Source organism: Hippopotamus amphibius, chromosome 1, assembly GCF_030028045.1.
Source record: "Hippopotamus amphibius kiboko isolate mHipAmp2 chromosome 1, mHipAmp2.hap2, whole genome shotgun sequence".
NCBI lineage: Eukaryota > Metazoa > Chordata > Mammalia > Artiodactyla > Hippopotamidae > Hippopotamus > Hippopotamus amphibius.
Window position 1 is genome coordinate 224,150,230 of NC_080186.1, and position 20,505 is coordinate 224,170,734.

General features: G+C 38.8%; 1 protein-coding gene across 9 annotated transcripts in view; it reads right to left on the minus strand.

The window, feature by feature from the left end:
• Positions 1–20,505, minus strand: part of NLN (neurolysin) — an 88,015-nt gene that overhangs the window by 50,666 nt on the left and 16,844 nt on the right. For 5 of the 9 annotated variants that reach the window (XM_057742262.1, XM_057742312.1, XM_057742279.1 and 2 more), the window contains one exon: positions 1,325–1,584. The exons of 1 other annotated variant lie outside the window; for it this stretch is intronic. In XM_057742262.1, the coding sequence (XP_057598245.1) occupies positions 1,325–1,584 (260 nt within the window). Of the gene's footprint in view, positions 1–1,324; positions 1,585–19,996; positions 20,067–20,505 lie in introns of all 9 variants that reach the window. 3 more of the 9 variants (XM_057742302.1, XM_057742271.1, XM_057742288.1) reach the window with 1 other exon arrangement.

Genomic DNA, 20,505 nt, shown 5'->3' on the forward strand with positions numbered 1-20,505 from the left:
TTAGTGGCCATTAATGAGAGTGAAGCAGTTGGTAGCAAGAGGCAGAAACTGAAACAGAAATGTAGAGATAGTAGCCAAGTCCCTATTATGGTGGGACACAGGGTAGGGAACTCTTGGTGGGGATGAAGAGATGATTAGGTTATTAGGGCTGTGCAGGATTTTGGACAACCTTCCCAATTCCAGAATCTATACAAATGTTTATGATATTCAGTTCTACAGATAGCCTATGCTCTTATGAAGCGTGGCTACACAGCCAAGGTTGTTTAGCCATAATTATCCTACAAAATATATCCAATTCTTTGAGAAAACTGGCATGAATCTTCATTCCTTATAACTCAGTGTCTAATACTTATAAAAATAATATATTTTAAGTGTAGAAAATATGGAAAATAGAAAAAAGCATAAAGAGTAAATTAAAAATCAACTATAAACCTGAAAAAAAAAATAAAAGAATGGCTGCTTTCAAATAACACACTGTTCTTTGAGAAAGATCACTTAAAATATCAAATATATCTCAGCCCCGTTATCAATTGTTCTGAAAGTCTCCTTTGGGTCATTTATCTTTGTGATTATTGTTTTAATCCATATATTGGCATTTAGACAGGTGGGACAGATGGACAATATCTAAAAAAAAAAATACAGATGTATAAAAATGCACCCATTATACCTCGTACTAAAATATTAATGATAAAGAAACTGAATTTAATGTGCTCATTTTTATAATAACTTTAAAGAATTCATGTTTAATTAAAAGTGATCTATAAATCATAAAAAAAACTATAAACCGAGTACCCAAGATATTGGCCATTATTAAAATTTGTTTTCTTTCTCTGTCCTTGTAATGTTTTTAATGGCAACATAACGTTACGGGGTGAATGTACCATAATTTATTTAGCTATTCTACTGGTTGACACTTAGGGGCTGTTTCCAACCTTTTGCTATGATAGAGTACCTGTTTATACATAAACTTCAACATGATTTTTCCTATATTTGATTATTTCCTTAGATTATGCCTAGATGTGGAATTAATTACTGGGCTAGTGTATGAACTTCTTAAAATTTTGATATATACTGCTCTCCAGAAAGCAGTTGTAATGAGAGTGTAAATTTTATAGCACCTCTGCCACATGATAAAACTTTTTAACTTAGGTAATATAAATAATTCTAAGCAATTATGAATCATTAATCATTTAAGCAATTACAAATCATTATGTAAAAATCAATGTCTTGTAAAAGTGGAAAATGAATTGCCAAGATAAGAAGCATAAAATGGTTTCTCATGCCCGCAAAATGAAATATGGATGTACTTTTGCATCCTACCCACCTATGTACTTCACTTCTACATCTGCCAGTGCCTGCAAACAGTTCTCGTAAGTTACTTCCTCAATGTCAAGCATTCCAATAGCATCGTACACTTGTTTGGTCTGTGCAATGAGCTCCTCAGTTCTTGTTTTAATTTGCTCTGGTGAAAGATCCCATCTTAAAACATTTCTGCCAGCTGCAGTATAGGAAGACATTGCCTGAAGAGGAGACATCACTTCTCTTCCTAAAGTCATTCTGAATAAAATCTTGGAACCACCAACTCTAAAAAGAATCAGAAAAAGGATAAAAATTAGGCATTTTGTTGGTCCAAAGTCAACACACAAATGTGTATTATCTAATTAAATTTTAAATTAAAAATAACTTTTTACTAAAATTGAGCAAATTTCTTTCAGGTGAACACATATAAAACTAAATGCTCTTTATTTTCTTGTTTACTTGAATAGTTATGGAGTTAATGGAATTTGGACTTTCCAAACACTGAATTGTTTATGTAATTAAATCATATAGAGAAATAAAGTTAGGTATCAAAGACATCATAATTGTCCTTTATAAATTAAACCAGCCATCTTTCTTACTTAAACATTTTTCCTATGCTAATATCCACCTACTATGTACGTAGACTCAATATTTTGATATTCAGCAAGGGAACATTTTCAAAATTCTTTCTATATTAAACAACAATTCTATATTGAACAACAACAACTATGGCAATTTGAATTTAAGACTTAAAAAATAAAATCTGGTATAGCTATGGCATTATCCTAAAAGATGAAGGAGAAAAAAAATTAAGAACGATACCAATCCTTTACCTCCTTAAAATACTGAAACTAAAAATTGATGCCATGTGTGTGTATATATTTATAATATATAATTCTATATAACATATAATTCTAGAACTTATAAATAAAAATATTGTAATTAATAGCTAACATTTATTATGTTTAGGCACTGTACTAAATATTTTCCATATATTAACTCAGTCCTCACAACAATGCTATGAGGTAGACACTGTGGTTATTTTCACTTAGCCAAAGAAGCAACTAAAACACAGAGAAGTCAAGTAACTTGCCCAAGGTCCCACAGCTGGCTATATGGTGGGAGCTAGGATTAAAAACCAGGTAGTACAGATCCAGAACCTACTCTCTTAACCACAACACTAAACTTAATTTCTATTATCTTATAAGATCCCCAAACAACCTTATGATGTAGGCAGGGCAATATTCCCTTTTAACAGATGATGCAATTGAGGCTCAGAGAGGCTGACTTGTTGAAATGTCATTTGTTCAACAAATATTTATGAGCATGTGCTGTGTCTGGTCATTGCGACAGGCACCAAGGATAAAAAGGCAAATTGACTGGGATCCTGCTATTTATAATACAGTGGAGAAGACAAATTGATAAATGGGCAGTTGTACTACATTGAGATGAGTGCTGTGATAGGGTATACAGGGAGAATGCTGAAAGAGCACAGAAGGAACTTTTCTAGAAAGATTTTCTAGAAGGAGCAGTGAGCAAGCCAAGATCTGAACAATGTGCAGAAATTATCCAACGGTCACAGGCTGTAAGGAAAGAAAAATCTGCAAAGGTTAAGTACGGACTAGAGAAAGAAGAGACCTGGGAATCATTTAAGAGTTCAAACCTACTCTGAAGGCACTGACAGAGCCACTGAAGGGTTTTAATCAGGTGAGAGATGAGAAAAGACATGCATTTTAAAGAAATCACTCAAATTATGGTGAGTTGATAAGTTTAGAAAAGAGAGATCATTCCAGAGAGAAGCTATAACGGTAACTGGGGCATAATATTGTGGTATACCTAACAAGGAAACAGGGGGAATTAGAGTGATTTAAAAGGTATTCAGGGGCTTCCCTGGTGGTGCAGTGGTTAAGAATCTGCCTGCCAATGCAGGGCACACGGGTTTGATCCCTGGGCCAGGAAGATCCCATATGCTGCGGAGCAACTAAGCCCCTGCGCCACAACTACTGAGCCTGCACTCTAGAGCCTGAGAGCCACAACTACTGAGCCCACGAGCCACAACGGCTGAAACCTGTGTGCCTAGAGCCCTTGCTCCGCAACAAGAGAAGCCACTGCAATGAGAAACCCGTACATCGCAACGAAGAGTAGCCCCCGCTCTCTACAACTAGAGAAAGCCCGTGTGCAGCAATGAAGACCCAATGCAGCCAAAAATAAAAATAAATAAATAAATAATAAAATAAATCTTTAAAAAAAAAGATTGAAAAAAAAAGATACTCAGCAAGTAGAATCAATAAGACTTGGTACTGAACAGATGTCAGGAGGAGGTGAGATTCTCAAGGATGACGTCCAGGTTTCTGTCTTGGAATTGGAGGGATGGACAGAGGCCCCGTCACTAAGATAGGGCACTTAGAAGAAGGAGGAGGCTCTCTGGTGGGGCAAACAGAAATTCAGTTTTGGACATGCCAAGTCTGGGCAGCTGTGGCACACGTAAGTGGAATGCATTACTACTAAATGTAATTGCAGTTACAGGTGTGGTTGAACTGGTCCGAGGGAATTTGCAGAGTGAGAACAGAAAAACAACTGAGCTCTAATTCTAGTTTAATCATTGAGGTAGAAGGAAAACCAAGTAGGATGGGTTCTAGGAATTGTGAAAAGCAAAGAAAAAGGGAGGGAGTAACAGTATGAAATGTACAAATCTCAAGAAAGACGCAAGAGTCTCTGTTGAATTCAGCAATAGGAATGTCATTGATGACTCTGGCAAGAGCAGTGTTAGTGGCGTGGTAGGGGTGGAAGTCAGATTACTACGATTGAGGGCTGTGGAGAAGGTAAAGAACCCGAGAGACAGAGCTGGCTGTGAAAACAAGGAGAGCTAACGAAGTATAAGGGGCTGAGACATATAAAGGTGCATTTTTAACACAGGAGAAGCCAGAATAGTGACCCCCTTAACTGTCTCTCCACAATAACTGATGTTGTCTATGTGAAGCATACTGCTTGATTGTTACACTCCAGGCTGGCAGGCTATTTTCCAATGTATTTCCACATTTCTCCTTCAACCAGTTGAGTTGTATATTCACCAGGAGTCAAGTTTATTTGTTCCAAAAGCTGGTTATGCTTATTATACTCACTTTCATGTAATTTAACTATTTAACTGATTAAATGTATGCAAAAAGAATGATCTGTTGTTTATGTAAACTATCTTGGGAATACTTTAAAAAAGACAGTTACTAAAAAAGCCAACCAAAAAACAGTTGTTATAGAAGATTGAGAAAAGAATTACAAAGATTCAGAAAGCTTCTCAATTCATATTACTTATGTGTGTCTGGAGTGTTCTTGCTTCACTTTAAAGAAACTGAAACTGGAAACGAAAAATAATGCATTTTTGGTAGAGTTTATTCAAGGACAGTGAGGAATGTCAGTCAAGTGATTCACACAACAAAAAGCTCTTGGTCTTAAATCAAAATATTTGAAAATAAATACTCATTTAGGTTTTCTTTGAATACATTGAGCAACTTATCATTTTTAACGATTTTATTTGAAACCAATTTTTAAAATTAGTTATTAAGTGACATATAGAGCGGGACTTCCCTGGCAGTCCAGTGGTAAAGAATCCATGCTTCCACCGCAGCGGGGCATGGGTTTGATCCCTGGTCAGGGAACCAAGATCCTGCATCCACATGACACACAGTGCGGCCAAACAAAAACAAAAACAAAACCAAAAACACCCCATATGGAGCAAGGTCCTAATGAATGGCAGAATAAATGGCATATAAACCATAAGCAGAGCAAATTGTTTTAGACAGGAAGACAGACTACAGTCTCAGTAAACTCAATGAAACAGGTAAAGTGGAAGCAGTTAGGTTATAGTAAAAGAGAGAGATGTCTGAATTTAAGAAATGAAAAGTAAAGCCTGACAAGAACCAGGATAGTTTCCCGGAAGTGGATGGCTGATATAAATGAGTTGAGTGCAAAGAAGTGACAGCCCAGTACTGGACAGACTGTCTACGCGAACACTGGAGTCAGCCTCTTGATGGCGGTCCTGGGAGTAGAAAGAAAGACTCAATCAGGAACCAAAACCTTCAAAGAATGGAGGGGACCGACAAGGTGGGTGGGTGGGGGGACATCATGAGCAGGGTACCGTGATCCTTGAAGATGTTCTTACACCATGAAGAAAGGCTGGCCTGGGAATAGAACTGGAGACGTGGCGGGAGTCAGGGAACAAAGAAGATGTGGATCTTTCCTCTTTCCTTAGTGGTCTGGGGTGCAGAAGAAAGAGAGAGATGGGGAAATTCTCTTCAGAGCTGATTGGATTTCAGTAAGGGTTAAGAGGAGAAGGGAGGATCCAGAGAATATGAAAAAATGGAGGCGTTTGTTTACTGCGGGACAAGGGCTCCGGAAATAACAAAGGAAGAGTCGGAGTCCAACCCGTAGCTAAATGTGTGTTAGTTGTCCAGCCATTCACCTCTTCCCCTATCTGATTATATACACATTTTCTTCCCAGTACCCATGCATCCCCCACAAAGTCCATGATCTTTGAAGGTGGCTGCCCCCACCCTCAGAACTCCTCTGAGAGAAAGGGGTCTCATTCTCACTGAGGGTAACTGAGCAAGCTGGTCTCCTTGACTGCAGCTGGCATCCGTCTTACGAGAAAGAGTGGAACCTGACTTACGATGAAATAAACACTGTCGCTGGAAGAATAAAGGAAGGAAACCGAATATTTACTGACATCACTGATCCTTTAGATCCATTAATTCTGAAGCCTGACCTAGAGCTAGACTTTCCAGTTATGTGAGTCTATTGTTTAAAGCCAGTTTCAATGTGGTTTTATGGTATTTGCCTCATACAGGATCCTAACTGAGAAAGGAATGAAAACTGAGAAAGGAATGAGCACAGAAAAAACAAGACGTATGGACATCAGAGTGTAAGAAATGATGGATGACTGGAGGGTCTCACAGGCTTGGTGGTAGCCTAAAATAATAGGGATGTGAAGGTCAGTGTGTGGGCTCAACATTTCCAAAATAATTACTCTCACAATCCCTCACAGATACACAGAACTGAGGCCTTGAAGGAGTCAGCCATGACCATGACTGGCTGGGCTTCCGAGGAAGCTGCCGTACAGGTGAAGGGGCTGGCCATGGGGTAACGGAGGTAAGAAACAGCAAGAGGGAGGCTGAGGAATAGAATATGAGACTTCTGCATCTCAATACCCTGCTCTTTTCACCACTCCTCTTAGTACAAACCAAATACTATGGACAAATTTTCATTACTGTTAAACAGCTTTAAAAGAAAATTATGTCAAACACTTCACTGATGAGATGACCGCCACTGGTTTTCATTTATTTCCTAACATTTATCAAAAGGTTGAGTGTTTGGTCACAGCGCATCTGATTTTAACTCAGTTAAACTGATAAAGATGTCAGAAGCTCTGCCTTGGCTCAACGGCTATACCCATAATCGCTCTTGTAGAGTTTCTATTGCAACTAATGAAAATCTACACCTTCCTTAAAGGAATATCATTCCCTAAAGGCCGAAGGGGTAAGAAAAAAGGAACAGAAGTTAGAAATTATGGTTTCATGGGTCAACAGAACACATGAAAATTTTTATCATATACCTTCTTTTCTTGCTTTTTGTGATTTTAATTCCTTTCAGGATTTATAATCCTTGTTACCAAAGAAAATAAGTAGAGACAGAAGGATTTCCTTATACTTCTAAGTAAAACATCTTGATCTATTGAGAATTTTTCTCTCTGCATTGTCTCTGCTTTTCCTCTTCCACAGTCTTTTAGCTGAGTATCCCTCCTCTTCTGCTTTATTATGATTTCAAGCTCATTCAGTGCTTCAGATGCAGGTACATTGATCTCTTCCTCCCCTTCAGTGTCTCTGCAGGCCTGGAGAACTGCACTTGGGTGGGAAAACCAGTGCACCTGCAGTCATTCTAGCAACTGTCCTTGTACCCTTGAGAATCTGGTGAGGATTTTTTGTTGACTTTTTGCAACTGACAGCTACAAAATTTGAAAGCAGGCAACACAGTGTAATCCTGTCTTTCTTTACAGGGCTTATTATGTGCAATTATGTGAATATGAAAATCTAGATTAAATCCAAGATTCCTACTGTCTAATTAAACTCTAGGTTTTTTTCCCCCCTACAAGTTACCAGGTTCTCTATTCTATTATTTCAATTCCAACGACACCTTCTTCATTTTCTCCTGTCTTTAAAACACTTTCAACCCACAACTCTGAATTTCTAACCAAGAAATAAGACAGAATACCACAGTAGAATTGACAAGAGGATGCATTTGTTAGGACTCTAGTCTTCTGTGTCCAAAAATGAAATAAAGTACCAAGGCAAAGAAAGCAAGTGGCACAGATTTTGATCGAGATCACCAGGCTGCAGAATTTTGTTTGGACAAATAAGCATGCCACAGTTCCTGTGAGTTAATTATTGTCTTAAAACTTTAGCAAAATGTCTTATCGAATGTACTTTCAGAAATGTTCTGATTTCCTGGATTCATTTTCTTTTGAAGCAGAGTTAAAAGACCTTCAACGTCCTCCCATCAAGGCATCTTTGACCATAGCAGTTCATACAGGTCTGAGCTTCTATCAGCTTTTACCTGTGCTGTTCATTTTAGACATTTAAATTATTGGCATTCACCTGTTCAATTGGTTTGTGTTGTATGCAAATCAGACTAGGATTTTCCAGCACAATAACCATTGTACATATCAATATCTTGTGTCACAACACTAGCACACGGCTGCACATAGCAGATGTATTTGAAATGAGATGGTACTGACATGGTTAAGACAGGACTGCAACACCATCTCCCTTCATCATCACAAATAAACATCTGTACAGGAAAGTGTGTTTTATTAGGGCCAGGACCAGAGTGAAACTTCATTATGTAAAATGTCACAACTTCCATTTTTCCAGAATTTACATTTAATCCATGTTCCCATCCTTTCCCTATAGTGTTACCTCGTTGTAGTACAGGTTTTTTTTTTTTTAAGAACTTTTATTGACATACAGTTAACATACAATAAACTGCATATATTTAGACTGTGTAGTACACGTTTTGCATGGCATTTCCTGAAATTTGCCCCAATTCTTTAAAATACTTGGCAAATAGTCCTATTATTTACTTTGGAACTAATGTTTCTCTACAAGCTATGAGGGCTGTGTTTCATCAACCCCCTAGACTGGAATTTCTGTATGTTTCTTTTAGTTATTTCTCATCTGGCTATTAGGTCAGAACTATTCCTTTCTGATCACAAAGTTGTCTTTTTCAGCCACTGATTTAACTAAATCACCCGTATCCTTACAACTTAGAGGCCACAGCTTAAGTCCAGGCTCCTTTCATCAGAGCATATAGGGTTCCTTAATTTTGGATTTCACCAGTGCCAAAGCCCAGCCATGCACCTTCCCAAGGCTCACCTGTTCCTTTAGGCACCAAGCCTACTTCTACCTTGAAGCCTTCAGCCAAGCAGCACTTCATCCACTACATCTGTGCTGCCTAATACAGTAACCACATGTGGTTATTTAAAGTAAACAAAATTAAAAATTCAGTTCTATGTAAAAGAATGAAATTAGAACACTTTCTAACACCATACACAAAAATAAACTCAAAATGGATTAAAGATCTACATGTAAGGCCAGACACTATAAAACTCCCAGAGGAAAACATAGGCAGAATACTCTATGACACCCATCAAAGCAAGATCCTTTTTGACCCACCTCCTAGAATCATGGAAATAAAATCAACAATAAACAAATGGGACCTCATGAAACTTAAAAGCTTTTGCACAGAGAAAGAAACCATAAACAAGACAAGACAACCCTCAGCTGGGAAAAAATATTTGCCAACGAAGCAACTGACAAAGGATTAATCTCCAAAATATACATGCAGCTCATGCAGCTTAATACCAAAAAAGCAAATAACTCAATCCACAAATAGGCGGAAGACCTAAATAGACATTTCTCCAAAGAAGGCATACAGATGGCCAACAAACACATGAAAAGATGCTCCACATCACTAATCAACAGAGAAATGCAAGTCAAAGCCACAATGAAGTATCACCTCACACCGGTCAGAATGGCCACCATCAAAACATCTAGAAACAATAAATGTTGGAGAGGGTGTGGAGAAAAGGGAACTCTCCTGCACTGTTGGTGGGAATGTAAGTTGGTACAGCCACTATGGAAAACAGTTTGGAGCTTCCTTCAAAAACTACAAATAGAACTACCATATGATCCAGTAATCCCACTCCTGGGCATATACCCAGAGAAGACCATAATCCACAAAGAAACATGTACCATAATGTTTACTGCAGCACTATTTACAATAGCCAGGACATGGAAGCAACCTAAATGCCCATCGACAGATGAATGGATAAACAAGATGTGGCACATATATACAATGGAATATTACTCAGCTATAAAAAGGGATGAAATAGAGCTATATGTAATGAGGTGGATAGACCTGGAGACTGTCATACAGAGTGAAGCAAGCCAGAAAGAGTAAAACAAATACTGTATGCTAAGTCATATATACGCAATCTTAAAAAAAAAAAAGGTACTGATGAACCCAGTGACAGAGCAAGAATAAGGATGCAGATGCAGAGAATGGACTGGAGGACATGGGATTGGGGGGGGGGGCAAAGGTGAAGCTGGGATGAAGTGAGAGAGTAGTATAGACACATATACACTACCAACTGTAAAATAGATAGCTAGTGGGAAGTTGCTGTATAACAAAGGGAGATCAACTTGATGATGGGTGATGCCTTAGAGGGCCAGGACAGGGAGGGTGGGAGGGAGTCGCGGGAGGGAGGGGATTTGGGGATATAGGCATAAATACAGCTGATTCACTTTGGTGTACCTCAAAAGCTGGTACAAGAGTGTAAAGCAATTATACTTCAATAAAGAGCTTAAAAAAAATTCAGTTCTTCAGTTGCACTAGGCACATTTCAAATGCTCAACAGCCATCATGGTAAGTGGCTACCATACTGAACAGCACACATAGAGAACATTTTGATTATTGCAGAAAGTTCTAATAGACAGTGCTGTGCTAAACGATCTCATTTTAGGAATGAGATGTATGCCTGTACCCTCCTAGGGGTATCCTTTCTTTTTTCCACTCACAAAGCAGTTCCCTTGGTGTCTTTGGAGGGAAGAAAGAACAGAGACAGTGAGGAAGGGAGAACTCATTTACTGAATAGTTCCTACGTGCCAGGCAGTGTTAAAAACATGTATTTAATCCCAACAGCATTCTGAAAAATATGTCTGAGGAAACACTGTTTTCAAGAGTATCAGTGCAGTAAGAAAGACTTGTACAGTTATTTCTACAAGAAGCAGGGCCAAAAGGTACAGACCATATAGTTAAATTATAAAAAATGCTTTCTATAAGATTGTTTAAATTTCACAAATCCTTTATTTTTACAGCCGAGAATTAATTTTATTAAGCTGTGCTTACCAAGATGGAAAATTCAAGTTACAAAAATTTACCTGAAGGTTCTCGGTACGAGCCCCTCAACATAAACATATGTGAACTTACTGTTTTCTCTCTGCTGTAAGTGTCCTTTTATGTCGCACTTTCCTGCCGCTGTCCCAAAGGTTAAAGCATCTCCAACTGGTGAACCTCTCCCAGACTCCCAGTCTCTCTCCTGACACTCAAACTTCCTTACATCCTCAATCTCTTCACAGAGCACTGTCTTTCCACTTTGTCTTAATTGAAACTGGATCTGTGCAGAACCTTCCCCATGAAGTGTGCTCATTCTCTCAAGCTTCTCATGCTACTGGCCCTGGAGACCGGGTGAACTGTCTCTGAGATTCCCAACATAGGTTCCAAGTCATTACTGTGCTACAACCCTATTCCTCTGAGGCTGCTGCCTTCCTGCTATACTACTCACTATTATCAACAGACTTCTTTGCCACTCCCTCACATTTATCGAGATTTGGCTCTATAGTCTTTTCCATCTTAAGCTCCAAAATCATGCTGGAAAGACTCTAAGGGGAGATGGATGAGCTACACCACTGCCTTAAATTAACTTCAGTTTCTTGACCTATTTCACTCTAAGAATCTTCATGTTTATTCTTCTTATCACCACTTGGAGATGCTCCTAAGAGATGATAAATTCTGATATTCTACTCTCTGACCACAATCTTCTATCTTTTCAGCTTCCATTTCTCTACTTCTATGACTCTTATTTTTCTATCTTCTTTAGACCTCAGGCCCTTCAGTTCTTCTCTTTCCTCACTCTGCTAGGCATTTCCTGTAGCTCCACTTAGCCCTGGGAAATCACTGCACTTTAGAGGGGCCCACTTTGGCCACCTTGCATCTGCATTCTGATCAAAAGAGCTGAGAGGAGGTGCCCATGCAGAGCCTCACCCCAGCCAACCATACAGCTATGCTTTGTGTACCCAGGATCCCAGATCCCCTTGCTCAAATGGCTCCCAGGGTCTATGTGGGTCTCTTCCTTGGGTCAGTCCTCCAGAGGTTGAACTGCATCATTGGTATGTACATCTCTTGGACTGAGGGGTGGTCACAGGTAGGAGAGAATGTGGTTGGAGCTTGGACTCACACATGCAAGTGTCCATGCACATGTGAGGCTCCTTAAGGTAGAGGAGGGAGGCTGGGTGGTCTTCTAGCTGGACTGTTCTCTCACGTTGCACAAACGGCAAAGTGAGCCTCATCTATCAATCCAACATCCTTCACTAAAATCTCAACTGCACTGCTCCTAGTCCTTCTGCTATATCCATCTTAAAAACCTCTGCCCAGGAACATTTTAACCAGCCACCTTCCCTGTTCTTACATCCAGATTTCCAAACAGGGCTATGGATTTTGATGTTATTATATCATGGTCTCTAATTTCAGCTGAACTCTCAAGCCTTCAGGAAAATCCATCTAGGAAGGTCTGCCTCCCATTTCCCATACCAATTACTTCAAACCATGACCAGCCTCCCCAAATTTCTCCTCTCACTGTCATTAGCTGACTTTGCTGCCTGCATTATTGAGGCCATCAGACAGCAATTCTCTCAACTTCCCACCTACTATCTCCATCATCTGCTCTTTTATTTTTTTATCCTCTTTCTTACGATTCTTTAGTGATCCTCAGGATTCAGTTCCATGCCCTCTTTTTATTCTCTTTTCATTTTGTACACTCTTTCTGGGGTGTTCTGGTCCACCTGCATGGTTACATATGCCACCTATAGCTAAAGACTTCCACCTCTGTGATCTCTAGCACAAATCTCCTGAGTTTTAGACACGTGTATCTAACACCTATTGGATAGCTTCACTTGGATGTCAATGGTCACTCAAATCCAGTATGTCTAAAATTAAAGTGACCATCTTCCTTATACCCCAGAACCAAATGTGTCCTCCTTGTGTATTCCTTATCTCAGTGAAGATCACCAGTGTGCATTCAGTTGCCCAAGTCAAAAACCTAGGAGACTTTCTGGACGCCTTTTGATCTATTTTCCAGATTGCCCGCAGAGTAATCTTCCTGAAGAATAAGTCTGATCATGGCACTCCTTCAGTGGCATAGTTCAGGATCAAGTTCTGACTTCACTGACTTCAGGATCAAGTTCAAGCTACTTAACATACAAGGCTCTCTGGATCTGCCTCTATTTCACTGGCTTTCTCAGTGCCACCTTTCTGCCTTCAAATCTATGCTCTAGGCATCAATAACTACTTTCACATCTCCCTAAAATTGTTAGGCTCTCTTCAGGCCTTTGCAGTGTTTTCCCTCTGCCTGGAACACCCTCCTTCTTCCTTATCCGAGGAACATCACCTCTTTCATGTCTCACTTATCTTTCAGATCTCAGTTCAGACTTCATCTTCTCCAGGAAGGCTTCTTTGACTACCTCCAGCTGTTTTAGAAATTCTTCCTCTGCGCTCCCAAACTATCCTACACGTGCACTGACCTAAGCACTTACCACACTGAAGAGTATTCACCTGCTTGCTCAGCTGTGTCTCTGATAGACCCTGAGCAGAGACTGGGTTTCAGTGATATTTGTAGACCCTGAACCTAACATAGTTTGTGGTATGTGAATATTTTTAACTGTGACAAGTTTACCCAAAAAATTCCACCTAAAGTTATTTGTGTAATACTTTTCCTCTATTATCTATGTGTCTAATATACAAGCAGTTCCATCTGAGAGCGTTTAACTTCCATGGAGCATTATACAGACCCTTGATCTGCACTTAGGGAATGAGGACGGGAAAGAATGGCATATATTGGACACTCAAGGATCCTGAAGATTGCTAATAATTTTTCTTCTCAATGGACTTCTGCATCGGGGAATGAGACTCAGGAGTAGTACTCACCAGTTATTGAGCCTCCCAGTTTGTGTACTTACAGCCCCCTAACAAAGCTAAGCATCTGGTATTTGAGCCACTAGTGTTCCAGACAACAGCTTTTTCATTTGTGGACCTTTTAATTTGACTTAGGATCAAACTGTTTTATGAACAGAATGTTCTGGAATTAAATGCCTCAGAATAAGTCAACTTTAACGGCAAAGGCAGACTCACATTCTTGGCCAAGATTGTTTCTTTTGATGTTCTTTAGTAGAATTAATGTCCACAAAGGTCATTCCAGTTTGGTTTCTAAGTTTACAGAAGATGTAACTAAAATAGGATAAAATGTATTTATATCTCTACTCATTCCCATCTTCTTTCTCTGAGTTTTAAAGAAAGATGTGTCCCCCAACCTATGGTCTTCAGCTTTGAGTCCTGTAATTTTCTCAGGTACTGATTACACTGCCTTGCCTATCACTAACTCGTCCACATTATTCTACCAAAAGCGCTCCTGCAAACGTCACTTTTCTGCTTTCCTAGTTCTTCTTCCACTTTTCTGACCATTTCTTCTCAGTCTCCTTTGCTGGCTTCTCTTCCTGTGCCCATGCAAAAAAGTAGGGTGTTTCTCATAAGTCCATCCAGATGTAAGCTGGAGCTCCACACCCACAGATATTTCAAATGCAACATGTTCAAAACTTGGTCCTTCTCATGAATTCCTGATCTCGGTTTACCACTCTGCACCTGTGCTCTTAAGCTAGAAACTTGTCACACATATGATGAGGAGTACCGTCACCATCCCTAATATTTATTAAGAGTCTATTAATGTGCCAGGCACTATACCAAGAGTTTACATGCATCTTTTAATATAATCCCCCCAACAAGCCAAGAGGTAGGCATTATTAACACAATTTTACTGGGCAGAGAGAAGTAGCTTGCTTAAGGTCACACAGCAGGTATGGAGCTGGGATTTAAACCCAGGACTGACTACAGAGCCCATATTCTTAATGACTATGCTATATTCATGTTGTACTCGGATCCTAGAAAAGGAAAGCATCAGATTTGTCATTAAGTGCACTTCCCTGACCTTCCACCCTGTTTGTAATGGGGAGAGAATAAGGTAGGTTGTTAAAGCATAGTATACGACATCACTTGTCTGATCTGTTATCTATACCACTCCCTAAAGGACTGCTGCAAGGGCTGTGGGGGAGTGCTCCACTTCAGCTTTCACCCAGCTCTGAAAAACAGGCCAAGTAGGCATGGGCACCTTTCAGTCACCCATTTCCAAAGAGTAAAACAACTCAAACTGGGACAACCTGATGCTGACCCCTTGCACCCAGGTCTCACTTTTTCCAGAGCCCTTTGATGAACTATTCTTAGGTAAGTAGTAAACCACTTGATAAAGTGTATTCCTAGGAAGTTGCAAATGCCTTTTTTTAAAAAATATTTATTTATTCATTTATTTTATTGGCTGTGTTGGGTCTTTTTTGCTGTGCGTGGGCTTTCTTTAGTTGTGGTGAGTGGGGGCTACTCTTCATTGTGGTGCGCGGGCTTCTCATTGCCATGGCTTCTTTTGTTGCGGAGCAGGGGCTCTAGGCATGTGGGCTTCAGTAGTTGCAGCACATGGGCTCAATAGTTGTGGCTCACAGGCTCTAAAGCGCAGGCTCAATAGTTGTGGCGCACGGGCTTAGTTGCTCCGTGGCATGCGGGATCTTCCCGTCCAAGGAATGGAACCCGTGTCCCCTGCATTGGCAGGCGGATTCTTAACCCCTGCGCCACCTAGGAAGCCCGCAAATGCTTTCTTAAAGTACTCAGGCAAATGAATAATCTACATTTCTTGTGGATAAGGTTCAGTTGAGGCATTCTAAGAAAACCTTCTATGCCGCGAACGCTAGCTCTTTATTCCCTAGTGATTTCTCAGGTAAAGATAAGGATAATGTTAGCATCCTCTGTGACTGTGCCTACAATCCCGATTACATCCCCCACCCCCGCCCCACCAAAAGGGCTCATTACAAAGGGCTTTCCCATGAAGTAAATTAGTTGATTCAGTCACTCCTTCAGTATATGAGGGTACAAAGATACATAGTTACTGCCTTCCAAGAGCGTATAGACGTGTGAAGAAGAAACACAGAGATGGACTAGAATATCAGGCAGCAAATTTTATACGAATGAAGCAGTGGGAATTTAGAAGACAGAGCAAGGAACTCTACCTTGGGGAGGTTCTTACATTTCTCTCACTCTACACACACACAGACAAACACAGACACACAACCTTAGAACCTGGTTATCCTCTCTTTATTATTATTATTATTACTACTACTATTATTATTAGCTATCACTAAACAGCTAACAGAATTGATCTAGAAGAGCTTACTTTCACTCGTATTTTATTTCGACTAGCATGTGCAGAAGGTCTTCTAAGTATATTCCAGGAAATGTTACTCACATTAACTACTTCTAATTTCTAAATCCTTAAGTTTAATGTTTTAGGGTCTATGTGTCAACCTGATCTATATGATCTGAATTGAAAAATTTAGAAATGAATGATAACGTCTCCTGGAGTGTTTTGGTCTTTTTTTGTTTTGTTTTGTTTTGGTCTTTTTTTAAAAAAAATCTCTGTTAGGAAAAAAGCACAAGTTCATAAATTAAGCCCCTGTATAGTACCTAGTACCCAGTGAATATTTGTTAAATGAACTAAAATTTGTGTGAATACTGAATGCCAGCCATAGGTTACTTGGAGATACACTAGGAAGACTGAGTGATCTGTTCTCCCAGGTCAGGGGAAGAATGAAGAAGACATTCTCCTTCTCATTCCACTGTAAGTACGCTCTTTGAGAATGCAGACCGTGTTTTAATAATCTCTTTACTTTTTGGCAAATGTGGAAGAATATATGTTGTAACTGTTGAATTGCATATAAGAAAGCAATGAAAAATTTAAGTTAGCCTTAGAACGACTGTTAGGTACAGCCCAGCCACTAAGTAAACAAGGTGATAAAGCAATCAAGAGAGGGTGTTAAGACAATGAAGTTGTTGAAGAAAAGTAATTAGTGTGACAGCTATATCATAAAGATACTCTGAGTCATGGATAGATTATCTACAGGACATGCCAGTACACTTAGAAAGCAAAGTATTACAGTTTGACTGCTCTTGCTTCCACCTGCTGGTATAGGAAAGTAATTTTTAGATTGGGCAGAAAATGTTTAGCAGCTCTAGAAAGAAACCTTATGAAAAGATTGAACTTTCAAAGTGCTCTTGCCAAGGTAACACAGTACACTTCCCATAAACAGCCATTCACAAAAATGTAAACCATGAATTCAACTACAAACACACTGAGAACACACAGAACTATCCTAAACATGGAGACATTCCAGTGGCCTTTATTCTGAGTAGCCTCCAGCATCTGATAAAGCCAAAAGCATTACCCATATTCTTTCACTGTGCCCTCTCGTTTTTGTATTCACAAATGTAGCATTTGAATTGGATGACTAAAGTGACCAGTGCAACAATAATGGTCCAGTCTTGGTCTTACACAGTGAAAACATACTACTTTGGAAACAGTAAGTACCACATACAATCTCAGTTGTGTACAATTTCCTCTATTAACAAGGCTTAAAAGTATAGAACTAATTATATTATACAATGGCTCCCTAGGAATGAATGATTTACTTTCAACTCTTTCTTTCTCTTTCTTTTTTTTTCAACTCTTTCTCAAAATGTTAATGACCCATTTAGAAAAAGGAAAAAAGGCATTTTTATTTTAGACTGTGGATGTAATGGAAATAAGTTCTTGTTTCCAAACTTCACTGTAGGTAAACGAAAAGGGCCTCTTCAAAGTCATCTTTTCCAAGAAATAGAAATAAAAATTTAAAAATGTTAGAAAGAAACTGTGTAAGGTCTTATGAAGAACTGTGTGACACTATAAATGCTTGTAATATTTCTACTCTTAATAAATAGAACTTTTAGAAAAGGTTCATATCACTAAGTTATAAAGAATGAAATAGAAAAATCTCAGGTTCTGAAAATAAGAAACAGAAGATAATAGTCTAATTGACTTTCTCCCAATTTTGTGTACAGGACAAGTGGTTTAATAATTACAGGTTTTAAATAAAGTTATAAAAAATAAACATGCAAAGACTTTGTTTCTTAAATCCTTTAACTGGCTTTTCTTAAAGTCAGTTAAAGGATTTAAGAAACTGAGACCACAGAGCATCTAAAATCAAGTACTCTGTCACAAATGAAATCAAGACTTCTTCAATAATTCATTAGTAAAGGGTCTACCCACAAACATGGAAAACCACAACTCAGAAAGACATTCCACATTTATTTTTCTCTAGGAGGAGGAATAAATTGCTTCTGGCACATTTAATTGGTGTTTGGGGCATACTTTCCAGAACTGAAATCCTTAGTAAATGACTCAGGAGAGAGACGTCTCTCCTCAGTAAGAGGAGAGTACATTATTTAACACTTAGCCTTTTTGGCGGGTGGGGGGGTCATCTACACGTGTGTACTTTGTTAGTGAATAATGATGCCTAAATCCTCTTCCTAGGCCTGGCTAATAACTAGTTTGCTTTTATTTTTGAAGACAAGTTCAACCACAAATGGGTGTTTATTATTTTTATATGTGACAATGGTATTGTGATTCTGTATTATTGAAAAAAATGTTTCTCTCTTAGAGCTATTTACATATGGAAATACTTATGATTAAAGTAATATCAATATAATGTTGGGCATATGTTTAAAAATAATTGGAGGATGAAGAGGTGTATGAAAATAGATTGGCCATGAGCTGACAATTTTAAAGCTATACTAATTTCATGACTTTTATTTGTGACTGAAAATTTATATTCTAAAAAGTAAAACAAATTACAATTAAAAATAGCTCTAGTTGCTATTCTAAACTCAGACATGTGGTTTGAAAAACATAATAACTCAACATTAAAACAACACTCATGCTGACAAGCAGATTAAAAGGGATAATAAATGGAGCAACCCCCCAGGGAAAACCAGAGCACATGTAAGAAGAAACTAGAGCACAAAATATATTTGACCAGTAAATGAAGATTCATAAATTCACAGTTGGAAGGGACCTAAGAAACCAGCTGGTTAAAATCCTTTAATTTAGAATCAAGCTCAGTGATGTCATGTCACAAGTAATTAACTATACTTCACTGTAGATACAGTGAATATTACATTATAAAATGGATTATTAGAGAAGATTCAAAGTGATACTGCTTTCTAGTGTGTCTAAAACTTGAGGCTGACAATTTTGAGCACAAGCTATCAGATGGCTGGCTTGCAACTTTGTCTAGTTAATGAATAAGCCTCTAGTTACTGTTTAGCCACTGCCACTACCATCAATAAAAACAATGTCAAACATTTACACAGCAGGCACTGCTTTACATATACTACCTCATTTAATCCTTTGAACAACACTATGACAGGGATTCTATTATTATTTCCATTTTTAGAAATGATGAAACTGAGGCACAGAGAGGTCAAATAACTTACCCAAGGTCACACAGCTAGAAGTGGTAATTCTGGCAGTCTTGCTCTGGAGTCAATGCTATTAAATACTAAATTACCAATCACACCAAGTGCTTTGGCAATTCTGCTATTCTCTTCAAGTGGCCCATGGTTATTAACCTAATACCTCGTCAGTGCCTGCTACTTCTCTTATTCTCTCCTGCCCCTGTTGAGACAGGCAGAGACATAACCAGAGGACATGGTCCATGTGGCTCCATGTTGACCCATGCCATGTCCCAATCCTCCTCCTGGTCTGGCCCAGCAACCGCTAGAAGCCAATTGTCATTTACTCATGTGAGAAATAAATAAATCAATAGACTATGTGAGAAAGTAAAATAACAATGACCTCTTGTACTTAATTTACTTCAAGATGATACAAATGATTTCAAATCCTTTGACTGTCTGTATATCAAATCTTTTATTGATGAGGAAACTCTCTTCTCTTTAGCAGACAGAAGAGAGTTTAGCTTTAGCAGAGAAGAGAGTTTCCTTACTAATAAAAGGTAAAAGGCAGGTTTTTAAAACACTTCCTAACAAAGATGAAAGATGAATAATTACCAACCTCAGGTCCTTGAGATTTGGAAGTCATACCAAAAGCACCTACTTGAATATAACACAAAGTCATTGATGTGCTTATGAAGTGCTAATTATGTCTATGCACTGTGCTAAGTGCTTTTTTAAAAGTGTATTATCTCATTTAATCCTCACTGTATAGATGAAGAAACTGAGGCAGAGAAAGGCTGAGTTAATCACGCCAGAGGCACACAACTAAGTCGCAGATCTGGGATGTGAACCAGGCAATCTTACTGCAGAGTCTGAAATCTTAACTATTTATTAAGCTGCCTCTTTCAACCCCTCAAAGTTATATTATTTTTGTATAAGTCACACTGCTGCTTACCAATAGAGTAACAGAGTGTCAGAACTGGAGGTCACCTAGACTGAATCTTTTGATAGCAGCTCCACAAGACCTGGTGAGACAAGGGTGGGAGGAGAGAGGGAGTCTAAGATGACCACTTTTGGCTTTGCATGGATGTGAGTGATAGCTAGAGGGTTCAGGAGGAGAAGCAGATTAGAATGTTTCCTTTTTCTTTTTTTGGCGGGGAGAGAGGGGGAAGGCTGGGGGAAATAGGAGCTTTACAGGCATTCAATTTTAGATGTACTGAGTTTGTAATGTCAGTAAGATATCCAAGTAGAGATGTGGAGCATGCATTTGGAGCTCAGGGGAAAGTGAGCACACAGCTAGCTGCTAAAGATAAAAGTTGAATAAGGCCTCAAGGACCTTACTGGCTAGTTTGGCAGGAAAACATAATAGAATGAATGTAGCAGATACTTATTGATCTTATGTGTATCACACACAGATAAGAACAACATCATGCAAATACAATTACAGAATTATATACAAGATGT